This window comes from Anolis sagrei, chromosome 1 (assembly GCF_037176765.1).
Source record: "Anolis sagrei isolate rAnoSag1 chromosome 1, rAnoSag1.mat, whole genome shotgun sequence".
NCBI lineage: Eukaryota > Metazoa > Chordata > Lepidosauria > Squamata > Dactyloidae > Anolis > Anolis sagrei.
In genome coordinates, this window is record NC_090021.1 from 183,868,068 (window position 1) to 183,888,797 (window position 20,730).

Sequence of the window (20,730 nt, forward strand, 5' to 3'; positions counted from 1 at the left end):
AGGAATCATCTCACATAGGTTGGTGGTATGTCTGTATCTCATTCAGTCATCTGTGCAAGTAAATAAAAAACATCCATATGTGAATTCTGATTTGGAACTATCTGTGTTTTGGAGAATATGCTGTCTTTTATTACCATGTTCAAGGGATTTAGGAGGTGAAGGTGAGAAATACTGAATTAAATATTTCACCAGTTACATGTTCAGACCACAATTTTGAAATCCCCTCCTACTTTTAAAACAATGATAGCTTGCACAAAACCCCCAACATCATATGAGTTTTTGACCTTTAACAATAATGTGCTACAAGTTTACGATACTTGCCATAATTTGGGGCAAGGCAAAGATTTTTATGCTCATGCATGGCTCAAAGGCTGATGCTAAGTAGTTCTGGGCCTGATTAGTGCCAGGCTGGGACATGGTCTACATGACTTTGAATTCCATGGAAGAACTGTATGCCCTAAATGCAACAGATATATATATATATATATATATATATATATATATATATATATATATATACGAACCTGCCTATACCTCGTTTTCACAATCCACTTCTAACCAGCACATATTTTTCCAGGGAGCTACTGGTCCAGCTGGGGCTATTGGTGAACCAGGCAAAGAAGGTCCTCCAGGTCTACGTGGGGATCCTGGTGCTCATGGTCGAGTGGGAGATCGAGGTCCAGCTGGACCAGCTGGGAGTGCAGGAGACAAAGGAGACTCTGGAGAGGATGGACAACCCGTAAGTTTGGGTGTTAGCGGGAGTTATAGATTTGAAATAAGGGCAACAATCCTATACTTGTCTACTCAGGAGTAAGTACATTTTAGGTCAATAGAGTTTGCCCTTGGGTTAGTGAATATAGAATAGATGGTGAGTGAAAGACAAAGTGAGTAAAAGGAGAATGTTATCCACAGCCCTTCTCTCTCATAACCCTCAGTCCATACAAATGGTTTCAAATCTCTCCTTCCCAATGCAGGCTGATTTTTTAAAAATATGTGATCAAATCATTAAAGAAAAAAAGGAAATGGCAAGGAAAAAGACTTCCTTTTCTTCCCTTTCTCTCTGTATTGCACACATATAAGCACACATAAATATTATAGGTATTAGGAGTGTGTGATTAGTCAAAAAGCCATCCACTTTTAGGTCCAAATTGTAATTGATTGTAATTAGGATGTGTTAAGCAAAGCACTCTCATACTCCACGTAGTATTCATGCCAAGTTTCAGACATCTAGGTTTCATGGTCATGGTGAAGAAGTGTATACAGATGATGATGATGATGATGATGATGATGATAGAGATAAAACTTTCATATCCTTTTCCAACTGGTGCCCTATTTTGGACTTCAGAGCCCATGTGCCCGGCCAGCAATTAGGAATTCTAGGAATTGTTGGGTTGAGTGTTTCAATGATTGTGCTACAATCCTGTTTTATTGCCTATATATTCCAGGGTCCTGATGGTCCTCCAGGCCCTGCTGGAACAACCGGTCAGAGAGGCATTGTGGGTATGCCTGGTCAACGTGGAGAAAGAGGCATGCCTGGACTACCTGGACCTGCTGTGAGTATCAGCAGTTGTTTTCAAAATGCTTTTCTTGAAGATTTTGACAGTGATACCCATCATGATCATCCCCAATGCTCAGACATTCCTTGTTATATCTCTTTAGTAGTTTTAACTGGTGACACAATATTTCTTTTCATGCTAGGGTACACCAGGAAAACAAGGTTCAACGGGGCCTCCAGGAGACAAAGGACCTTCTGGGCCCATAGGTTCTCCTGGTGCCACTGGTCCAGTGGGTGAAGCAGGCCCAGAGGTAAGTAGCAATTTATAGACCAGCCTCTTGTCAGCTATCTTACAGAAAATACTTCTAGGTATGTTTTCTTGGAAGAGAATTTCTCAGTTGGGGCAATGGAAAATGTCCTCTCTGCAAAAGTCCCACCAGCCTAACTTCTGAAATGGGTGTCTATGAATGGGGGAGGTTTGAGGAACAGACAATGAGTCTGGCATGGGAAAAACTAATCTTTCCACCATATCATACTGGGGCAAATTGCCCCTTTGCAGCACTTTGGAGGCGGGGCCTGCTGAGCACCATTACATGATGCTCGGCAGGTCCCACCCCGTTGGTGCTAGAAGTACTGAGGAAGCATTGCAAGATGCTTCCTCAGCCACCATACTTGGGTAAGTGTTTTTTTGGGTAGCTCCAATGGAACATTTTAAACCTATTTTCCCTATCTGATGGGAGAAAGGGCAATGTGGCAGCATGTATTGCTACCTTCTCCTCTATCTTATGGGAACAGAGACAGGGCCCCCCTACGTCTTGTTCTCATCCCCCAATTTGATGGGGAAAGGAGGGAGGGCACCATGACTGCCAGCAAAACAACATAGGGGAAGGGATTTGTGAAGAGGTCCTAATGGTCCAAGACATTTAAGAGCCATATTTGAGAAGGTTGAAGACGTTAAAGAGCAAGAAACAACTGAACCTGGGATCTTAGTCTGTTTTCCAACTTCAAAAATAATCTTGATGGCTTTGGAAAGAGACATAAAGGAAACTGCTATAACGATGCTAATAGATAACTTCCATATGCCTAGTGTCAGTTTGTATTATAATTAACTTTTTCTAAAAAATAATAATTATCCAGATTGCTGCAGTGTTGTTGTTAATCACATTCCATGAAGAGGAACATGAGCATTTTATTGATCATGTACATTTTTAATTAAATTTTTGCATTATTTTATATGGGATATTTCATGGCTGTTGTACACTGTTGTGAAATATTCAGATTTTAGGGGTTATAACATAATCATAATAAAATGCTGTTGTTATTACTTGATCAGATATTGTCAAAATTCTTTTGGAAAATGTACATTTGCAGCATTTGTTTCTATGTGTTTGTGTTAATTAAACTTATTGTGTATTGGAAGCTACTAGTAACTGTAGCTTCCACTACACAATAAGCTTATGTATTGTGTCCAAAAAGTTCAGTGCCAGAGCCAGAGTTAATACTTGATTTCATTCTTCAAACAACATAGGGTCCTGCTGGTAATGATGGTACTCCTGGAAGAGATGGTGCTGTTGGAGAAAGGGTAAGAATGTATGAGATGTGATATGATCTTGTAAATTTCATGGATGTATAGATATTCAGTACGTTTATATCATGTTTAGATATAATATATAATGTTTCGGTATAATAACAGTTAGAATTCTGGTTTTAATACAATGTATATTAGAGCTGATGGTCCAAGTGAAAACAATTTTAAGGAGAAGCATTTTCAAATAAAATTTTCTAGTCAAGAATGCAATTTTGGCTTATATAGCTACAGTTATAGTAAGGAAAAGATGGGAGTGAAGTGACTGTAATTCACTGCATTCTCATTCTCTTTTGGTAGTGCTCAAACTTCATTGATTCACCAATGAGCTGATAATGGGGCATCTGCTAGTTGCAAATAGCTTTTTGTTGTCAGATATTAAGTGCTGCAAGTTGTTATTATTATTATTATTATTGTTATTGTTATTGTTATTATTTTATTTCTTGCCCACCTCTCCTCATGGCTCAAGACAAGTTAAAGTAAAGTTATGGTGGTTAATTCTCTTTAATTTAGGCCATGTCCTATGTAGTTTCTGGGCATCACTGGTAGTAATCTCATTGTCGCTTTTTCCTGTTTTGCCAATGATCTGTCTTTCTGGATGAAGATATGGCTGTTTCCCATGTGGGAAATAGTTTTACCATTTAGGAACCACTCTCCTATGCCAGAGTCTTTCAATATTCACATTCCAAATAATGCCTCCTCTGTGCTGGACATTGTTTTTCAGCAATTGCATTCCTCTCATGTAATATAAAATAAATGTGTTCAAGTAGAATCTGTAAGAAAATGCTTCAGTGTGGAATACTCTTTTTCAGAGGCCCAAACAGTTTCTCCATTTTCCATAGAATTATTTTTCTCCTTCCACATTATTTTCTTCTCCTTTCTTAAAAACAGACACTTAGTGTTGTGGGGGGTACTCAGTATGTTCAGACCTCATTGGTCTATTGTTATCACCCCTAATTAGAGGAAATGTATTTTTTTCCAGATAGAAGTCACTCTGTACTTCAGAAAGCCATGTAATTTTCCAAAATTGTTGATATATGGATGATTCCAATTTGACTAGTTAAAGCTCATTATTTATAGAATGAATTTTGTATTAGTATCAATTAATCATTTTATTGCAGGGTGATCGTGGTGAACATGGGCCTGCAGGTCTTCCGGGTTCTTCGGGTTCCCCAGGCACGCCAGGGCCAGTTGGACCTACTGGAGATCCAGGACAAAGAGGTGAACCAGTAAGTATGAGTTTTTCCTTGTATTTTTGTCAAATTATCTGGCCTTGATCTTATCGCTGGCAGATTAGGCAGTGAGACAGTTCCTTATCTCACTCCTTCTTAAATAGACATCATGCTGAGATTGGGGGGGGGGGGGTGATAGTGGCCTAGTTATATATGCAGAAAATTGGGGAATAAAGTTACTCTATAGTGATAATAATTTCTCAGTTTAGCTTTGCTAGTCCTTACTGATTTTCCAGACCCTAGAGTACCTCAGTTTTGGCGAATTTATATACAAGCTGACCACATGAATGATTGAATTCAATAATGACTATATTAAGAAATCAATTTTTAATTTCCCCTTAGGGCTCACGAGGACCAGTGGGTCCTCCTGGACGTGCTGGAAAACGGGGATTGCCGGTATGTTCTACCTGAATTATTTAAACAGTTTGTGTAATGAGCTAACTATACAGGAAAATAATATCCATAATACAGAATTGGCCTTTCTCAGTTATTCAGAAAAATTGTAACATTCAGTTATTTGTTCAGCCATTTTAATTTATTAAACTCATTACAATGCCTTCAATTAATAGTTTTTCCAAACTATCATTATACCAATAATTTTTATCTGTGGATACATTAATCATCTTGACTATAGATTAAAAATGAGTACAGTAAGTGAATGCTTTATGTGTTCTATGCCTAATGTGTCTGCAGTTTAATGAAAGCTACAGTAACCACAAGAGTCTTTCCTTTTGGATTCTGCCATTATTAGACTCATTTAGCTAGTAAATGGATATTGTTAAATAAATACATTTTAATGTAAAACTTAAGCAACTGAAACAGCTCAAAATTAGAGTACAAAGAGCAATAGCAATCTATCGGCTAGACAATTTTACACTGTTAACTTTTTTTAGCCAAAATTTTCAACTTCAACATGGAGCACATAGATTTATGTATGTCTACTCTGATGAAAGTCTCAGGTGCATTCATAGGAGTATATAAATAAATAGCAGTATCCCAAATCTCATATTGGAATTATATAACCTTAAAAAGGGAGAATTTTCTTTAGAGTTCTATGTTTTAGATACATTCCAATAATAGATTATTAGATCTAACCACTTTCAGTGGGATATATTTAAATGCAAAGTTAATAATCCCATTGAAATCCATGGGACTGAATTATGCATAAAATTGAATGGGTTCTAGACTTTGTGTGTTTGCCCCTACTTCTAGGGTCCTCAAGGTCCTCGTGGAGACAAAGGTGATCATGGAGATCGAGGTGACAGGGGACAGAAGGGTCATCGTGGTTTCACTGGTCTTCAGGGTCTCCCTGGACCACCTGTAAGTCATTACCTGCTCTTTCATTTTTCTACTTATTCAAATGTTAGTAATATAGAAACATATGACTTTTTCAGAGTTAGACCCTTGGTCTGGGAGTAATCCAGCATTTCAAGTAGGATTTCTGCCTAGTTAAGTGAGGAATCAAGCCCTGGTCTCCCAGTTTTTCAGTCCAGCATGCAAATCACTACATCATATTGGCTTTTCTAGTTTTGCCCTCATGCAATAATAAAAACTTTGCAAGTTTAACTGCCTTCTAATGTCAACAAAAGCAACAACAATTGCTGCTAGGTTGCTGGGAAGCTCTTGCCAAGGGCAGGTGGACTGTGAGTCTTCACAAGCCTTGAACATAAATTTCAGTATGAAGTAAAACAGACATGATGCCTAGGTTATTATGAGGAACATTCTGTGAACTTGTTTTAGTTGTGTTTTCATCCCAAATTATGATTTAATTATTTTTTCTGTCATCTTTGAACATTACTATTGGCTGTCTTCATTACATTTTTGGGCAGGAGAATTCAAATCAGTCAGTCAATAAATAAACAATAGAAAGTAAAATGTGATGAGCATGAGCACTACTTGCAAATGAGTAGTACTAGGACATGTGAAAAACTGTTTTATGTTTAGCTGTATATTAATGTCATTCTTTTCATAAAACATCCTTTTTATAAGAGCTTTAAACTCTTATTCAAGTAATAATGCACATGGGAGAGGAAAGCTGTCTCCTTCTCTCCACTATCACTGTCCTTTGCAGCCACCCCTAATTTGAGAAGTGACAGGAAACGTTCATTTAAACTCTGCTCATCCAGGCACTAACTCTGTCATAAGCAGAGTGATGCCCATGGATTTCATGCAGCCACCCAGGATCATTTGCCAATCCAGGATCATTCATTTTCTATATTTTCCTAAAAATTTTCAAGTGGGTCAAAAATATGGTGAAAATGTTCTCCTCATATTCCAACAAAGGCATTTGAAAATTGGGATTCCTGATGAACTTTAACCTTCCCCAGTTCCCTTCCTCAGTTCCCTAATCCTGCCCTAGATCATAGAAAGAACCTATAGGAATAAAGCAGCTGTATTAACTCAGATATCTGTCCTTCAAATTCTGGAGAACTATAAGGTTATGGAGCTGGTTATTTGGAGCTAGTAAATTCATTTTTACTTTATCCCAAGTAGTCCTCATGTTCAGGGATTCAAAGTATTACTTTTTTGGACTGCAAGCCACCAAGGGAGTCTTCCAATGAAGATTCTAGGAGTTGTGGCCCCCAGAAATAACTGTTCTATGTTTCACTTATGCAGGGAATTTTTTGAGAGAGGTTAGTGATTTCTCATGTGATTTTTTTGGTATAAGGGATTAACAATTTCTTAATTTTTTAAGCACTGCTTTTCCATTATTTTCATGAGCACATTGAGTTCATGTCACTTGGTAGAAATGCAGAAAGTGAACTGAAAGCACAATTGTGACCTTCTTGGAAATGTTCATATATTTTCAAACTCTGCTGTCTAAACAAACATATTTTCACGTTATGATTAACGTATACTGTTAATTTAATATAACATAGAAAACCACTTTGTATCTTTCTCTTTAGGGTCCTATTGGGGAACAAGGCAGCACTGGAATTCCAGGTCCATTTGGCCCTAGAGTAAGTATAACAATTTAAACAAACAATATGGAAACAATTAGATTTGCTTTTGTACAGATGGTGTTTGTTGATTTCAGAGTAAATGAGCTTTGTGTGAGGATTATTATGTGCTTTTATGAAGTAAGGTTATAATTGAAGCTGTTTGTCCTCCCTGATTTCCTTAAAATGTGGGATCCCAAAATGAAATCAGTATTTGGCAAGTTTGTTAGCTCTACAGAGAGCTTTAGTTTTTGTTCCCAGATAGCAAGTTTCTATTCTTCAGGGTGGTTCAATTGCAGGTACAAGCAAATACAAGTTTAATAGAATTGAGAGGCTGAACCGAGTGCGATTGACGTGTTAATGTGTACTTCTATTCAGTTATATTTCCTTGTTCATATCTTTAGACCTTGAAACTGAGCACACACATACCACCTCCTGTAACCCCTGCATACAGAAAAAGTTTCCTATCCTAAGCATCCTATTCCTTCCACAATAATCTGCTGGAACCAGATTGGAGAGCTCATTGTGTGGAAGATCAAAATGCTTTCAAATGTCTTTTTTTAGTTGAAGGGAAAAAACCTATGGATGAATGTAGTAAATGTATTACATTATTAATGTGAACATTCTCTGACAATGCAGGGTCCTCCAGGTCCAGTTGGACCTTCAGGTAAAGAAGGAAATGCTGGCCCTCTTGGGCCAGTTGGACCTCCTGGTGGAAGAGGAATGTTAGGAGAAGCTGGACCTGAGGTAAATAATGGGATTTTGGTTATGGGATGTGGGTTCATAAATCTGTTTAATTTTCTGATATATCTTCTATTACATTACTGGAGTTACCAGGAAAAAAAGTGGCATGCATAAAGGGCAATATTTTGCAGTCAATAAATCTGTTGTTCTTTCTCTGTCTTTTGTCTACAACCAAGGCTGCATCTACACAGCCATTAATTCCAGTTTCAGAATGCAAATTACCTGCTTTGAACTGGATTATATGAGTCTGCACTGCCATTTAATCCAGATCAGTGCAGCGAATTTGCATTCAGAAACTAGGTTTTATGGCAGGGTAGTTGGGGCTCGGGTTTCAGTGAATAATTCATGAGATTAATAGTAGATGTATGTGTATTTATGTGTTGGTGTGTGTATGTCTGTCTATTGATTTCTATCTATTATCTATTTGTCTGTCTATCTCTGTTTATCGTCTACTCAAATTCTCTTTGTTCATTTAAATGGGACTTATCCCATGTATGTGATTGCACTGCAAACAACCACACTACATCTTAACATATTTACAGGTGTTGCTGACTTGTCAGTGCTGTGTTTAGAATCTATTTTAGTCTGGAGATCTAGAACTACAGCAAATAAACATTCATAGAAAACCAGAAACATAGCCATAGTTCTTGTATTGGTACCAATTACAGTTGACTGGAATTAGCCATTATACTTTGTTTCTTGGATATGTAATTGTAATTTCTTCCCTACTACTTTTCTTTAGGGTCCACCAGGGGATCCTGGTCCTCCAGGGCCCCCAGGTCCCCCAGGCCACCTCACTGCTGCCATTGGAGACATTATGGGACATTATGATGATGGTCTAGCAGATGCCTTGCCTGAGTTCACAGATGATGAGGCTGCCCCCGATGACAGCAATAAAACAGACCCAGGTGTCCATGCCACTTTAAAGTCATTAAGCAGCCAGATCGAAACCATGCGTAGCCCTGATGGCTCCAAGAAGCACCCAGCTCGCACTTGTGATGATCTCAGACAGTGTCATCCATCCAAAAAGAATGGTAGGTATACAGAACAAAACCTCTGAATTGCTGAATGTCTGTTCTCCTTTTTAAATGTAATATCTTCTGAACACATGCTATAGCTGCTATATAGAGTGTTTCTGGATAGACACTAGGGGTGTGTAATTCAGCTAAACCCCATGCTGTTTTCAGTGTCCGGATTTTGGTGACCCCCACAGATCTGTTTTTCAGGAGCCTCCCGAATACTGGTGGGCAGAATTCCATTTCTTGTTCCAGCAACCGAAAGATCCATTTTTGCTCAGGGAAGATCGGCCCATTGGCGGAAATGGGGAACTTTCCAGGCTCCCCTTTCTGTCATTTTTTCTCTCCTCATATCCTTTAACTAGACCTGGATTTAAGGCATCAGACTTAAGAAATCACCCTTGTTAGAATCATTTGCCCTCAATGCTCTTTCAATGAAGCTGAGTTATGGCACCCCTTTAAACACTTATTTCAGTGGGAGTACACCACCTGAAGGAGCATTAGCAATTCTTTTAAAAAGATATAAATTGCCTCCTCATTTAGAAATGGCAAGAAGATACCTCTATCCTACATTTGAAGCTCGCATCGTGTGAAGGGCACTGGAAGGTGAAGACAGAGGAAGGCTGGAGGATCTAAAAATAGCATGTCCATTCGGAGCTGTATGAGTTGTATTCAAGTCCAGTCAGAGTTAAATATTGAGACCATCTTAGAGATATTTGAACACCATATAAGAAAGAGACAATAAGAACAAATAAATATTCAAGAGCCTCAGTTCGACCAAAACTGTGTCTATCTCTCAAAGACTTTATCTCTCCTCCTAGACTTTGTAGTGGGATTGAAGAGGAGAGAAAGTCTAAAATTCCTGTCTGATTCAACTATAGTCTTCAATCTATTCCCTGAACAGCCAGTTCACCTTCCAAGTAATTAAGATAGCATGGGGCAGAACAGGACTATACTAAATAATAAATAATAAATATGAATCCTTATGCACCCATATTTGGATATTTACTGAAAGGGCAATGTCTTATAAGTACAAGTTAAACTGTTTCATGTTTGAAATATTGCGCCACAGGAGCAAAATGTACTTATGACTGCAATTTTTGAAGTTTAATTTACTCCAATTTAACCTTGAATAGTAAGAAACTATGAGGTCCCATCTACACTGCCATATTAAATCCAGGTTATCTGCTTTGACCTGGATTATATGAGTCTCTACTGCCAGATTATCTGGGATCAGATCCTGGGATATAGGGGCAGTATGGAAGGGACCTGAGTGTTGATTTGCCTCTCTTCAAGCATTCCTATTTTGCCTTTGCAGGAGAGTATTGGATTGATCCTAACCAGGGTTGTGTGGAAGATGCTATCAAAGTATTCTGCAATATGGAAACAGGAGAAACTTGTATATCTGCAAATCCATCTACCATTCCACGCAAAACATGGTGGACTAGTCGGTCATCTGAACTAAAACCTGTGTGGTATGGACTTGATATGAATAGGGGTTCTCAGGTAACTGAATTTACTTTCAGGGACATACATCCCTTTATTTACTTTAGAGGAGCTCAAAATACTTTCTTTTTGTTAAATTCCATAACAAAATGAATGTTTGTATATAGGTAAAAAACTAGCACACAATTTAGGCAATAGTACACAGTTTAGGTAATAATATACTTGACATTACTACAGTATTTATTTCATTAAATCATTTATTGGTTGTTCATCAGCCAGAGCTCTCACAGGGGGTTACAAATCAGACCAAAAATACAATCAAATCCTATACTGTGTGTTGGACCAAGGCATAGTAAAGATGTAGTCATTTCACCCAGTTTTCTGATCCTTAGTGAGAAGAGGCAGGTTTCCTCTCATATGAAAATGAAAACCTAAATGCTTTTCCCTCTCCCAATTTGCCCAAACCAAACTGTTTCCCCTTTTGTTAAGCAAAGTGCAGATTATTGATCACAAAGATGCAAAACTACTCATCCATCCAGTACTCCTAAGTTGTAATAAGCCAATGAAACAGGGCAGCAATTGTAGTTTTGATACCGTTTCTGCAAAATAAAACATTGGTGCAAAAATCTTTTTTTTAAATGTCTCAGAAGTATCACCATCCCAACCAGCAGGAAGAAAAATATTTTCATGAGGATAAGATAAGTGGTTATTTATATTGCTAAAACTGAGTCAGAGAAATCAGGGTTGAGGAAACTCCACCACCCAAAGATGTTTACATTCCCATAGCCCATTTTCGCAAAATGTCTCTGGGAATGTAAGCAATTTTCCCATATTTTCATTTTGACAAGACTTTAGCCCAAGAGGGTTATTTTTCAACAGGAAATCACCCAGAAGTTAACTATGGACCCACTGAAATCAGTATTAGTAAGAACTAACCCATTCTGTTTAGTTAGTATGTAGGATTAAATCTGAATCCAAATCAGTAAAACAGAGGCCTCTTCTACACTATCTTCTACACTACCATATAATTCAGATTAACAAAACAGATAATCCACATTATCTGCTTAGAACTGGAATATTTGAGTCTACATTGCCATATAATCCAGTACAAAGCAGATAATTTGGATTTTATATGGCAGTGTAGAAGGGGCACTAGTTACAGAAACACGGCAGATTAGAAAATACCAACATGAACTATCCACAGAGACTAATTACATTGCACAATTTATTTTTCAAGTTAAGCCTATGACATATGTATAACCCTGTTAGCTATATTAGTTATTGTAGCTCAAACAGACTGAATGTGCATGAATATTTCTAATTTTAGGGCTGTGTAAATCAATGTACACTTCTTTATGCTCTTGCAGTTTGTCTATGGCGACACTGCTGTCACTCAAATGACTTTCCTGCGCTTACTGTCCAAAGAAGCCTCTCAGAATATTACCTACCATTGCAAGAACAGCATAGGATACATGGATGACCAAGCCAAGAATATGAAGAAGGCTGTGATTTTGAAGGGAGCAAATGATCTTGAGATTAAGGCAGAAGGAAACAGCCGATTTAGATACACTGTCCTTCATGACAGCTGCTCTGTAAGTTTTTTCTTCTTTTTTTCTATGTGAAAATAATAATGAGGAAATGCAAGCAGAAGTATTATTTCTAAACTTGTCTTAGTATTGTAAAAATAATAATAATAGTGGCACCAAGTTTTAAGTGAGAAGAACTCAGAAAGGTGCACAATGGAATGCCAGGAAAAAGAAGAATTGTACTCAAATAACATCCCCCAATCTCAAGCGACCCCTAAGGCAGGGGTGAGGAACCTTTGGTCCTCCAGATGGTTATCCCTCATTGTCCTTTATTATTGACCATACTGGATGCAGTTGGTAGGAGTTGACGTCCAAAGCATCTTGCAAGACCACACCTTCTTTTGTTGAATAACCCTAACCTAAAGGAGGGAGGGGATTCTGTGCAATTCATCAGAGACCTCTTGCAGCTGAAAAGTGGGGATAGCCTTGTGTATGTAGTATAGACATGGGGATACTACACCTCTCCCAGAGATGGACCTAACATAATCTCACTGCACTAGCTTTGCTATAAGCTTGCAAGAACTCTATTGCAACACCACTGCCAAACCAACAAGTCTGGCCCCTTACATTTAGTGAAAGTGTGGGTGGAATTGGGTTAACAGCTTAAAACACATGTTAAAAAGGTGCACTTTAAACCTGATTCTGTTCCCTTTGCGTGACTATATCCCTGCAGTCATGCAAAACATGTACTTTCCTTCCCTGTGTGGATTGTTCTAGCGCACGTACACATTTTAAAAGTGCAGGCTGTCAAAAAATGGAGCCACAGACATATAGGTGGCTAGAGGGAAGCAGAATTGGAAAGGAATTCAAACTCTCTGCAACCATTCCTTTGTTTAGATCTTTATAATATTAAACGGATTGAATTAACAGTTGGGTGAAGAGTGAGATTAGAAATCAGCTTGGGTTTACAATGGGTTCTTCGCATGTGTGCATATGAGGGCCAGGGCATCTTAGAGATTATTACTATTATTTTTTTTAAAATTCCATTGGAAGTCCTTCATCCACCCTCCATCTTGATCCACTTCAAAGGAAGATGTGAGGATAGCGGGGGAGCATTTCCCAGTTCTGGGAAGTGTGGACATGTATTTTGATTCTGCCTGGAAGCACCTGGAGTCAGACAGTCAATTTACCCTCTTCTCACTCAGTAATGTATTCAGAGTTGTGTAGCCAAAGCAACTGTATCTGCTCCATGCAATTGAATTGGTCTAGATACTGTTTATTAACTGGATCAAGAAAAGGAATGTTTCAGATGCTGATGACAGATTATCACTCTCCTTCTCCTTCTCTGTTAACCAGAATTACAAGTGGGATAGCGAGAGTTTGAATTCCTTTCCATACGTTTACTAGTCCTGAAATTAATTCTAGCATGTTCTGCATTTATGAGCTAGATATGGAATTAAACAAATAATTTAAAGTTTCCTCCCTTCTCTCTGTCTCCTTCCAGAAACGCAATGGAAACACGGGCAGCACAGTCTTTGAATACAAAACCCAGAATGTGGCACGTTTACCGATTATTGATATTGCTCCTGTGGACATTGGAAGTGCAGACCAAGAGTTTGGAGTAGAGATTGGGCCAGTTTGTTTTGTGTAAACAAAGAAAATAAAGTAAATGAATACAAAAGGGAAAAAAATCTTATCTATTCAAAAGCATTGGGAGCAACAGCAACAAAACCACAAGAACTGTGTGAAGTTAATCCTGAGACTCTTGAAGTGATGGCTGATATTGGGATCAGCATTGTATATAACCGTTCTTTATAATTCCCTGGCCTTCTTTAGAATATTTATTTTATTTACTTAAAAAAAACTCCAGTCTATTTGTCCCAAGTCAACATTTTAATGAGGTTAGAGGACTTTCAAACAAACACCAATGATGCAAAAGAATAACATATGTTTCCTAGTTATAAATGATAATAAGAATGATGGATTTTATTTGGGACTTCTACTCAACTAAAACAAGTATTATTCATATGATACAAGTAATATTCAACATTCAAATCACTATTACACCATTGTAGCATCATAGAGTTTGACTGTAGCAGTGCAACATTTCTCATCCAAAATTAGAATTAAGTGGGATTTTTTTCTCCAGTAGGCAGTATATTTTGCAGTCTCGTTGGCATTAGGAGGCTATAAACCAAGAATGGAGTAGTTCAATTTACATTTTGCTCCTGACTGACCCCTGCGGAAAGGAAGAAGCCAGATTTGACAGAATTCTCCCTTCTATGCAACTCTTAAAGGTACAGGAGCCCTCTCAGGGTCTAGACATTGGGAACCTTTAAGGCCCCTGGGCCCGCAGTTCCAAAGTCTCCAAAGCTCCCTTACCTTCCCATTTCCTACTAACAGCACATAACCTCGGTTGCTAGTGAGAGGTTTTCTTTATAGTCTTCTTCGTTTAGGATTTCCTTTATTTCACTTCATGTTTCCAGTATCTAATTTTGACAGATTTCATATATGGTTTAACTTCTTTACTTTCTTCTTAAATCTGGCCTTGCTTTCGTTTCAAACTCTGCACCTTCAAGTTCGTGGTCTTTCTATCTTGCTGCTTAGCTCTTCTTCTCCCAAGGAGTCATGTTAGGGGTTTCTATAGCAAAACCTTCATTTCACTTACTTCATAGTACCTGAAATATTCATAATTATTCTGTTGCAGTGATTCATGAGCACACAATAACTTAAAAGTGCAACAAAACACTGTTAAAAATGTTATTGCCAACTATTGTTCCTGTACATCACAGTATTGTATATGTTTCAAAAACAGAAAAAACAGTGTTTTATTCTAGATTTCTCAGCTAGTGATGGTTTGTATTTAGCACAGTTTGTAAGTGTGCACATACATCCTGTCTTTGGATACTGGCCATAATGCATGTGCTGGCCTGTGTTCTATTTGGGACAGTTTGTCATTGGAACATTGGGATAAGTCAGCCATCTTTAAATTCGTTACCCAAAATACAAGTCTTAAATTAATGAGATTTTTTTTTACTGGGGAAAAACCTGGTTAATAAATAAACTCTAATGATCCATTACCTCATTGACAAGAGTTAGATATCCCCTTCTTTTGTTGTTATGGTCAGCATCAATATTTCTGAAAGACTTGGGTGATCATCAAGATTTTCCTCCTGCTTCAAATGTATTGTTCAATTATGTGTGCTGTCATTTATTTCTCCCTATTAAGCCAAAAACAAGTATCAATTACAAAGCTTAGAGTGACTCACTGTTGCTGAGATAAGTTGTCACTCAACAAACTGGTCATGCATTGCCAGCGATTGTGACTTGTCTGCCTTGCTTTCCCAGGGCACATGAATGGTCCATCATTTCTTAGCATGAGCTACCTCATCTCTAGAAGCTGGGATGCATTGAATAATCTAGTGTTTGTTCTAGATATCGACAAGGTGCTATGCTTCTGTTGTAATTCCGAGAATGGAGATAGGCAGGGCAATATCATATAAAAATAGTAATAATAATAACAATAATAATAATAGTGAAATCTTGTTTATTTTAAAGGGAATGGTGCTAAAATGGTTTCTGTAAACTCCTGAGAAAATAAAAGATTGTTTCCATCAGCTTCTTTTTTTTTTTTAGTAGAATTTCGATAATAGATGCTTGCTGTCTGGGGAAAATAGTTTACAGTATATTTCCCCTTATGGTTATGCCATATACACAGTGCTGTGTACATGAGCATATCCATTTCCCCTCCATAGACTATATGACAGAAAAATCTATTTCTCTATGGTCCACTTCTTTGTTGAAGAACTGTGCTCTCTTCTGTTTCTTTAAACAATAAACACAAAAAAGAAAGTAAACAGCCATACGCATAGCTTTATTCATGTATCTTTGCAAAGCATTTAATTAAATATAAGTTTCTTGCTGAGTACTGGCTTCCTTTGTCCAGAGTCCTTCTGACAATATCAGTCCATTTCTGGGAGAAGGGAATGTCCTTGTGGATGTATGTGGTGTGTTTGTGTGTATGTGAGACAGAAAATATGTTTGTTATGCCATCTTTGATTATATAACATAAATTAAATTATAATGACATTTTTGAGTGACATGTATTTATGATCATGCTTAAACGTCTCAGCATAAAGGAACTAAATGATGGAATACAGACTGAGATACTTTGGATTTGACAATACAGGTTTCAGAACTCCAGAAATTCAGTCTTAAATAATATACTACCATATAAATCAGTGTGTCAGTTTAAATCATACAAGTTAGGACATAATAAAATCAAAGTACCTGTCCTACAGCAGCCAAAGTTCAACTGGAGGGTGAAAGGTTTGGCATAAGGTGTTATTCTTACAAAATAAATTATTTTATTATACCAAACTGAAATGCATGTATGCATTACAAACAAAAATATCTCAATGTTAACAGTACTCTTCAAAGTGAATCATACAAAATGTGAGGGAATGGAAGTCTTTTGCTTAAGGAAGGTGATTATTAGGAATCCTTCCACCCCAAGTTCATCTCTGTGAATAGGATTCATCCTCTGCCCAGCATTTTTAGAAAGCCAGAGAAGTGCTTTCTTGAAAATGAGATAGATACAATACAATATGCTACCAGTTGTACATGTCAAATCTGCATCCACACCATTGTAATATAAGATGATGCTATTAGCACTCCTAAGCTAACTTTGACTGGATCTGCGTTGCTATATAATGCGGCTAGTGTAGACCCATATAATGCAGTTTTACTTCAAATCATTTACAACCTTAAGTGAACTCATTGTGTGGATTTTATTGACAAGAGCGTTTGCTATTACTGTATCTTTCTCTGAAACTGACCCATCTACACAGGCACCAAAATCCAGCTTGAAGCCAGCCTGAAGTTGGGGTATCTACAAAACATATACCCCTAATGTGACCACCAACTCGCATTCAGCTAGAAACATCATGTTAAAAAAATAATCCACAAATTCCAGATCAATTAAGAAAATTCTCTACAGATCATCAAGATATAAACCATGCTGAGAGCAAGAGTGAAAACAGAGTTTAGCAGCTACTTCATCTAAGCAAGACAGCCATATCAGCTTTCAGTAGCATTGATTGTTGGGAACCCATGGTTCCCCTAGTTCCTGCTGTTGCAATATTAGGTAACCCAACTGTCGATTGGTTCCATGTGCTTGTGCTCACTCACCTGGGTAGCTTTCTGTGATTGGTACGTGTACACCTTTCTTATAAAAATGCCAGTATTCTTTGACCAGTATTCTTTGACCAAACTGTGATTGGCACGTGTACACCTTTCCTATAAAAATGCCAGTATTCTTCGACACTTGCCTGTCTGAATCTTCAGCTAAATCTGTGCCTTTTTGCAGGATTGGAATGTAACATTGCAGTTTTCCAAATCAGAAAAAACATGGAGTTCTTGTCAGGATAGGGTAAATGCTCCAGGGGTTGTAGACAGTCCCCTGATTTGCAGTTTCAAGTGAAGATAAACAAAGGGCCCTTCCACACAGTCATATAACCCAGAATATCAAGGCAGATAATCCGCAATATCTGCTTGGAACTGGGTTATTTGAGTCCACACTGTCATATAATCCAGTTCAATGTGGATATTTCTACAACTGTGTGTAAGGGGCCAAACACTTCCACCCCTGGCAAGGAAAGCCCAGAGTTCCCATGGGAACTCTTGATTTCAATGTCTTTCTCTGCTCTGCTTTTGTCAAGCTCAGATCAGCTGTTTTCAAACAGTGCATTTCACCAGAGGAGTGAAGAAAAAATAATAATCCTGGGTTTGGATGGATCCCAAATCAGTGGAGCTTTATGAACTCCTTTGCAGTTAGCAGCTAGGTCATGGAGTGCCTATGTGGGCACTCCAAAGCATCCTAATCTGGATTAATTGGTTCCATGGAAGCAGCCTGAGAGTGTGTGAGTAGTCCCATTATTGAGTCAAGGTACCCCCCCCCCCAAAGATGTATTGTTCACCAGTAAATGAGAAATAAAAATATGATTTCCCCTTTTTAAAGACCATTTCCAGACTTGTGCTGGCTCATAGCATCAGAAGATCATGACCAAACCAGCAACAGCTATCATATAAAACCTTTTAATAGATTGTGTCTATTTTTCATGACTTTCTATATAACTTTTGTGTACTATACCTATTTCATGTATCTGAAATGTATAAACTGCTTTATAAAATGTATCAAGGCAGCCAACTCTACATGACCAAGCAAAATAATCCCCTGAGAACAGAAAGCCTTTAGAAAGCCTCTGGGTCTGTTCCCAAGCCAAGACAATTACTAAATGATTCTGGCCCAACTTACATATCTGAACGCATCTCCCCTTTTGAACCATCTAGGACCTTAAGATCATTTGAGAGGTCCTGCTCTCATTACCGCCTTCGTCACAAGTACGTTTGGTGGAGACGAGAGACAGAGCGTTCTCAGCGGTGGCCCCTCGGCTGTGGAACGCCCTCCCTATAGATATTAGATCAACCACCTCCCTTTTAACATTCCGGAAAAAAGTCAAGACGTGGCTTTTTGAACAAGCATTTCCAAATGCAGAGTAACTGACATAGGAAAATGGAGCAACAACAATGAGACCGGGCAACGTTTTTAACAAGGATACACTATGAATTTATATTTTATTGATATGTTTAATTTTTATTATATGTTATATTTTTAATTGTATTTATGATATTGTAAGCATTGAATTTTACCCTGTTAACCACCTTGAGTCACCTACAGGCTGAGAAAGGCGGTATACAAATAAGTAAATAAAGAAAAAAAGAAATAAACCTGTTGTCCATGTGTATGCAGAGATCGAAGATTTCCTATCGGACTAGATAAATAAATAAATACTTTAAATAAACCCAAACCTGTTTGTCTAGCTATATGGTTCAATTGAAACTTAGAGATCGCTGCCTGCAAAAACAGAAGCTCAGAGTATATACATTCATAGACATCCTTTATTTTGGACTCAAACCTTGATTACAGAGATCATCACCCTTTGTCCTTTGAGTTTTGTACCTTTGTTTTTTTTTAGAGCTCCTGACCTTGTTTGACAGAGAACTACACATTTGACTTCATATCTTTACCCTTTGTATTCCCAGACTAGGGGGAGGGGGGTTTCTCTGCGGTTGATTGGTATTTCACTGTGACCAATGCCTAGCTGCTATCCCCCCCACCTCCCAACCAATCCTGGCATGGATCCTAGCCAGCCCCTTTTCTGGCCAATCAGAGGTGGAGGCAGGAAGTCTGAATAGCTATCAGAATTGTATAAGATATCATGTATTTCTCTGAATGTTTTTTTCTTGTACATTTGAAGCAAATTTGCTGTACTTGTGTCCCTTTTGGCCAAATTGAATAAACCTCTGGCTTGTCTTCAACTTGGTGAGTTAGTTTCTCTGTCCTGGCCTATATGGTTTGTAGCATATGGCTCACCAGACATGATCCCTCTTTAACTGTGGTCCTAGTTAATCATAACAGTCCTAGGTTTTCATAGCCAAGCAAGGATTGAACTTTGTTCTCCAGAATCCTCTTCCAACACTCAAATCACAATACTATGCTGGCTTAGATTGTTGATTAAAATGTTGCTAAATTAAAGCTAGCTTCCTATTGTATAGTCCAGGGGTCCTCAAACTTTTTAAACAGAGGGCCAGGTCACAGTCCCTCAAACTGTTTAAGGGCCGGATTATAATTTGAAAAAATGTATTAATTCCTATGCACACTGCATATATCCTATTTGTAGTGCAAAAAACACTTAAAACAATACAATAATTAAAATGAAGAACAATTTTAACAAATATAAACTTATTAGTATTTAAATGGGAAATGTGGGCCTGTTTTTGGCTGATGAGATAGGGTTGTTGTTGTTGTTGTTGTTGTTGTGTGCTTTCAAGTTGTTTCAGATTTGGGTTCACCCTGAGCGAGGCTGGGTAAATGACCTTGGAGGGTCGTATCCGGCCCCCGGGCCTTAGTTTGAGGACCCCTGGTATAGTCCCACCTAAAATAGTTGTATTTTAATTACTGAAAAGTGAGTCAACACATAAGCAAATCCATTGATTGAATGGATCTTTTGTAATCAGGACTAAAAATAGGATTTGGGTCTGAGATAAGAAAGAAATTCAAGAATGCCCAATTAGTGTATCTGCTATATGTTGAGATGAGCATTTTCAAAGATATATATTCAAAAATTAAGTTCACTGGGCATTCCTACTAGCTGATATCAAAAGAGATTTAAAGATGAGTAGCTTATTTTGCAAAAGCCCTCCTGAGACACTATCATATGACACTGTTATAGCACAAATACTCCAACTTTACTTCCATGCAGAGGCAGCCCTAGGTAATTTTTAATGGTAAGCAAACAGTATTTTGGTGCCCGCCCCAACCAAACATTGATATATATTTTCTGTTCGTCATGGGAGTTCTGTGTGCCATATCTGGTTCAATTCCATCATTGGTGTTCAGAATGCTCTTTGATTTTAGGTGAACTATACATCCCAGTAACTATAACTCGCATATGTCAAGGTCTATTCCCCCCCCATGAGCACCTCAAGAGCGCCCCTGGGCAAAATCAACTATACTACAAATGCTTACTTTGCGTAATGGGTTGAGCCATCCCTGCTTCCATGGCACCACTACATGCAGTTTACAGAGGAGCATTTAGAAGTCTGAGAGCTCTTGGGTCTCACAAAACTACAAGCCCCAGAACGTCACAGAACATTGCTATGGCAGCTAAAGTGGAATAATACAG

At 38.0% G+C, this 20,730-nt stretch overlaps 1 protein-coding gene across 1 annotated transcript in view; it reads left to right on the plus strand.

The window, feature by feature from the left end:
* The window catches only part of COL5A2 (collagen type V alpha 2 chain), a 154,224-nt gene extending 138,316 nt beyond the window's left edge, over positions 1–15,908 (plus strand). The window contains exons 42-54 of the mRNA XM_067470963.1: positions 578–739; positions 1,446–1,553; positions 1,699–1,806; positions 3,024–3,077; positions 4,202–4,309; positions 4,655–4,708; positions 5,525–5,632; positions 7,219–7,272; positions 7,891–7,998; positions 8,738–9,029; positions 10,330–10,517; positions 11,825–12,049; positions 13,488–15,908. Coding sequence (XP_067327064.1) covers positions 578–739; positions 1,446–1,553; positions 1,699–1,806; positions 3,024–3,077; positions 4,202–4,309; positions 4,655–4,708; positions 5,525–5,632; positions 7,219–7,272; positions 7,891–7,998; positions 8,738–9,029; positions 10,330–10,517; positions 11,825–12,049; positions 13,488–13,634 — 1,716 coding nt within the window. The 3' untranslated portion in view covers positions 13,635–15,908. The remainder of the gene's footprint in view (positions 1–577; positions 740–1,445; positions 1,554–1,698; positions 1,807–3,023; positions 3,078–4,201; positions 4,310–4,654; positions 4,709–5,524; positions 5,633–7,218; positions 7,273–7,890; positions 7,999–8,737; positions 9,030–10,329; positions 10,518–11,824; positions 12,050–13,487) is intronic.
* The last annotated feature ends 4,822 nt before the right edge of the window (positions 15,909–20,730 follow it).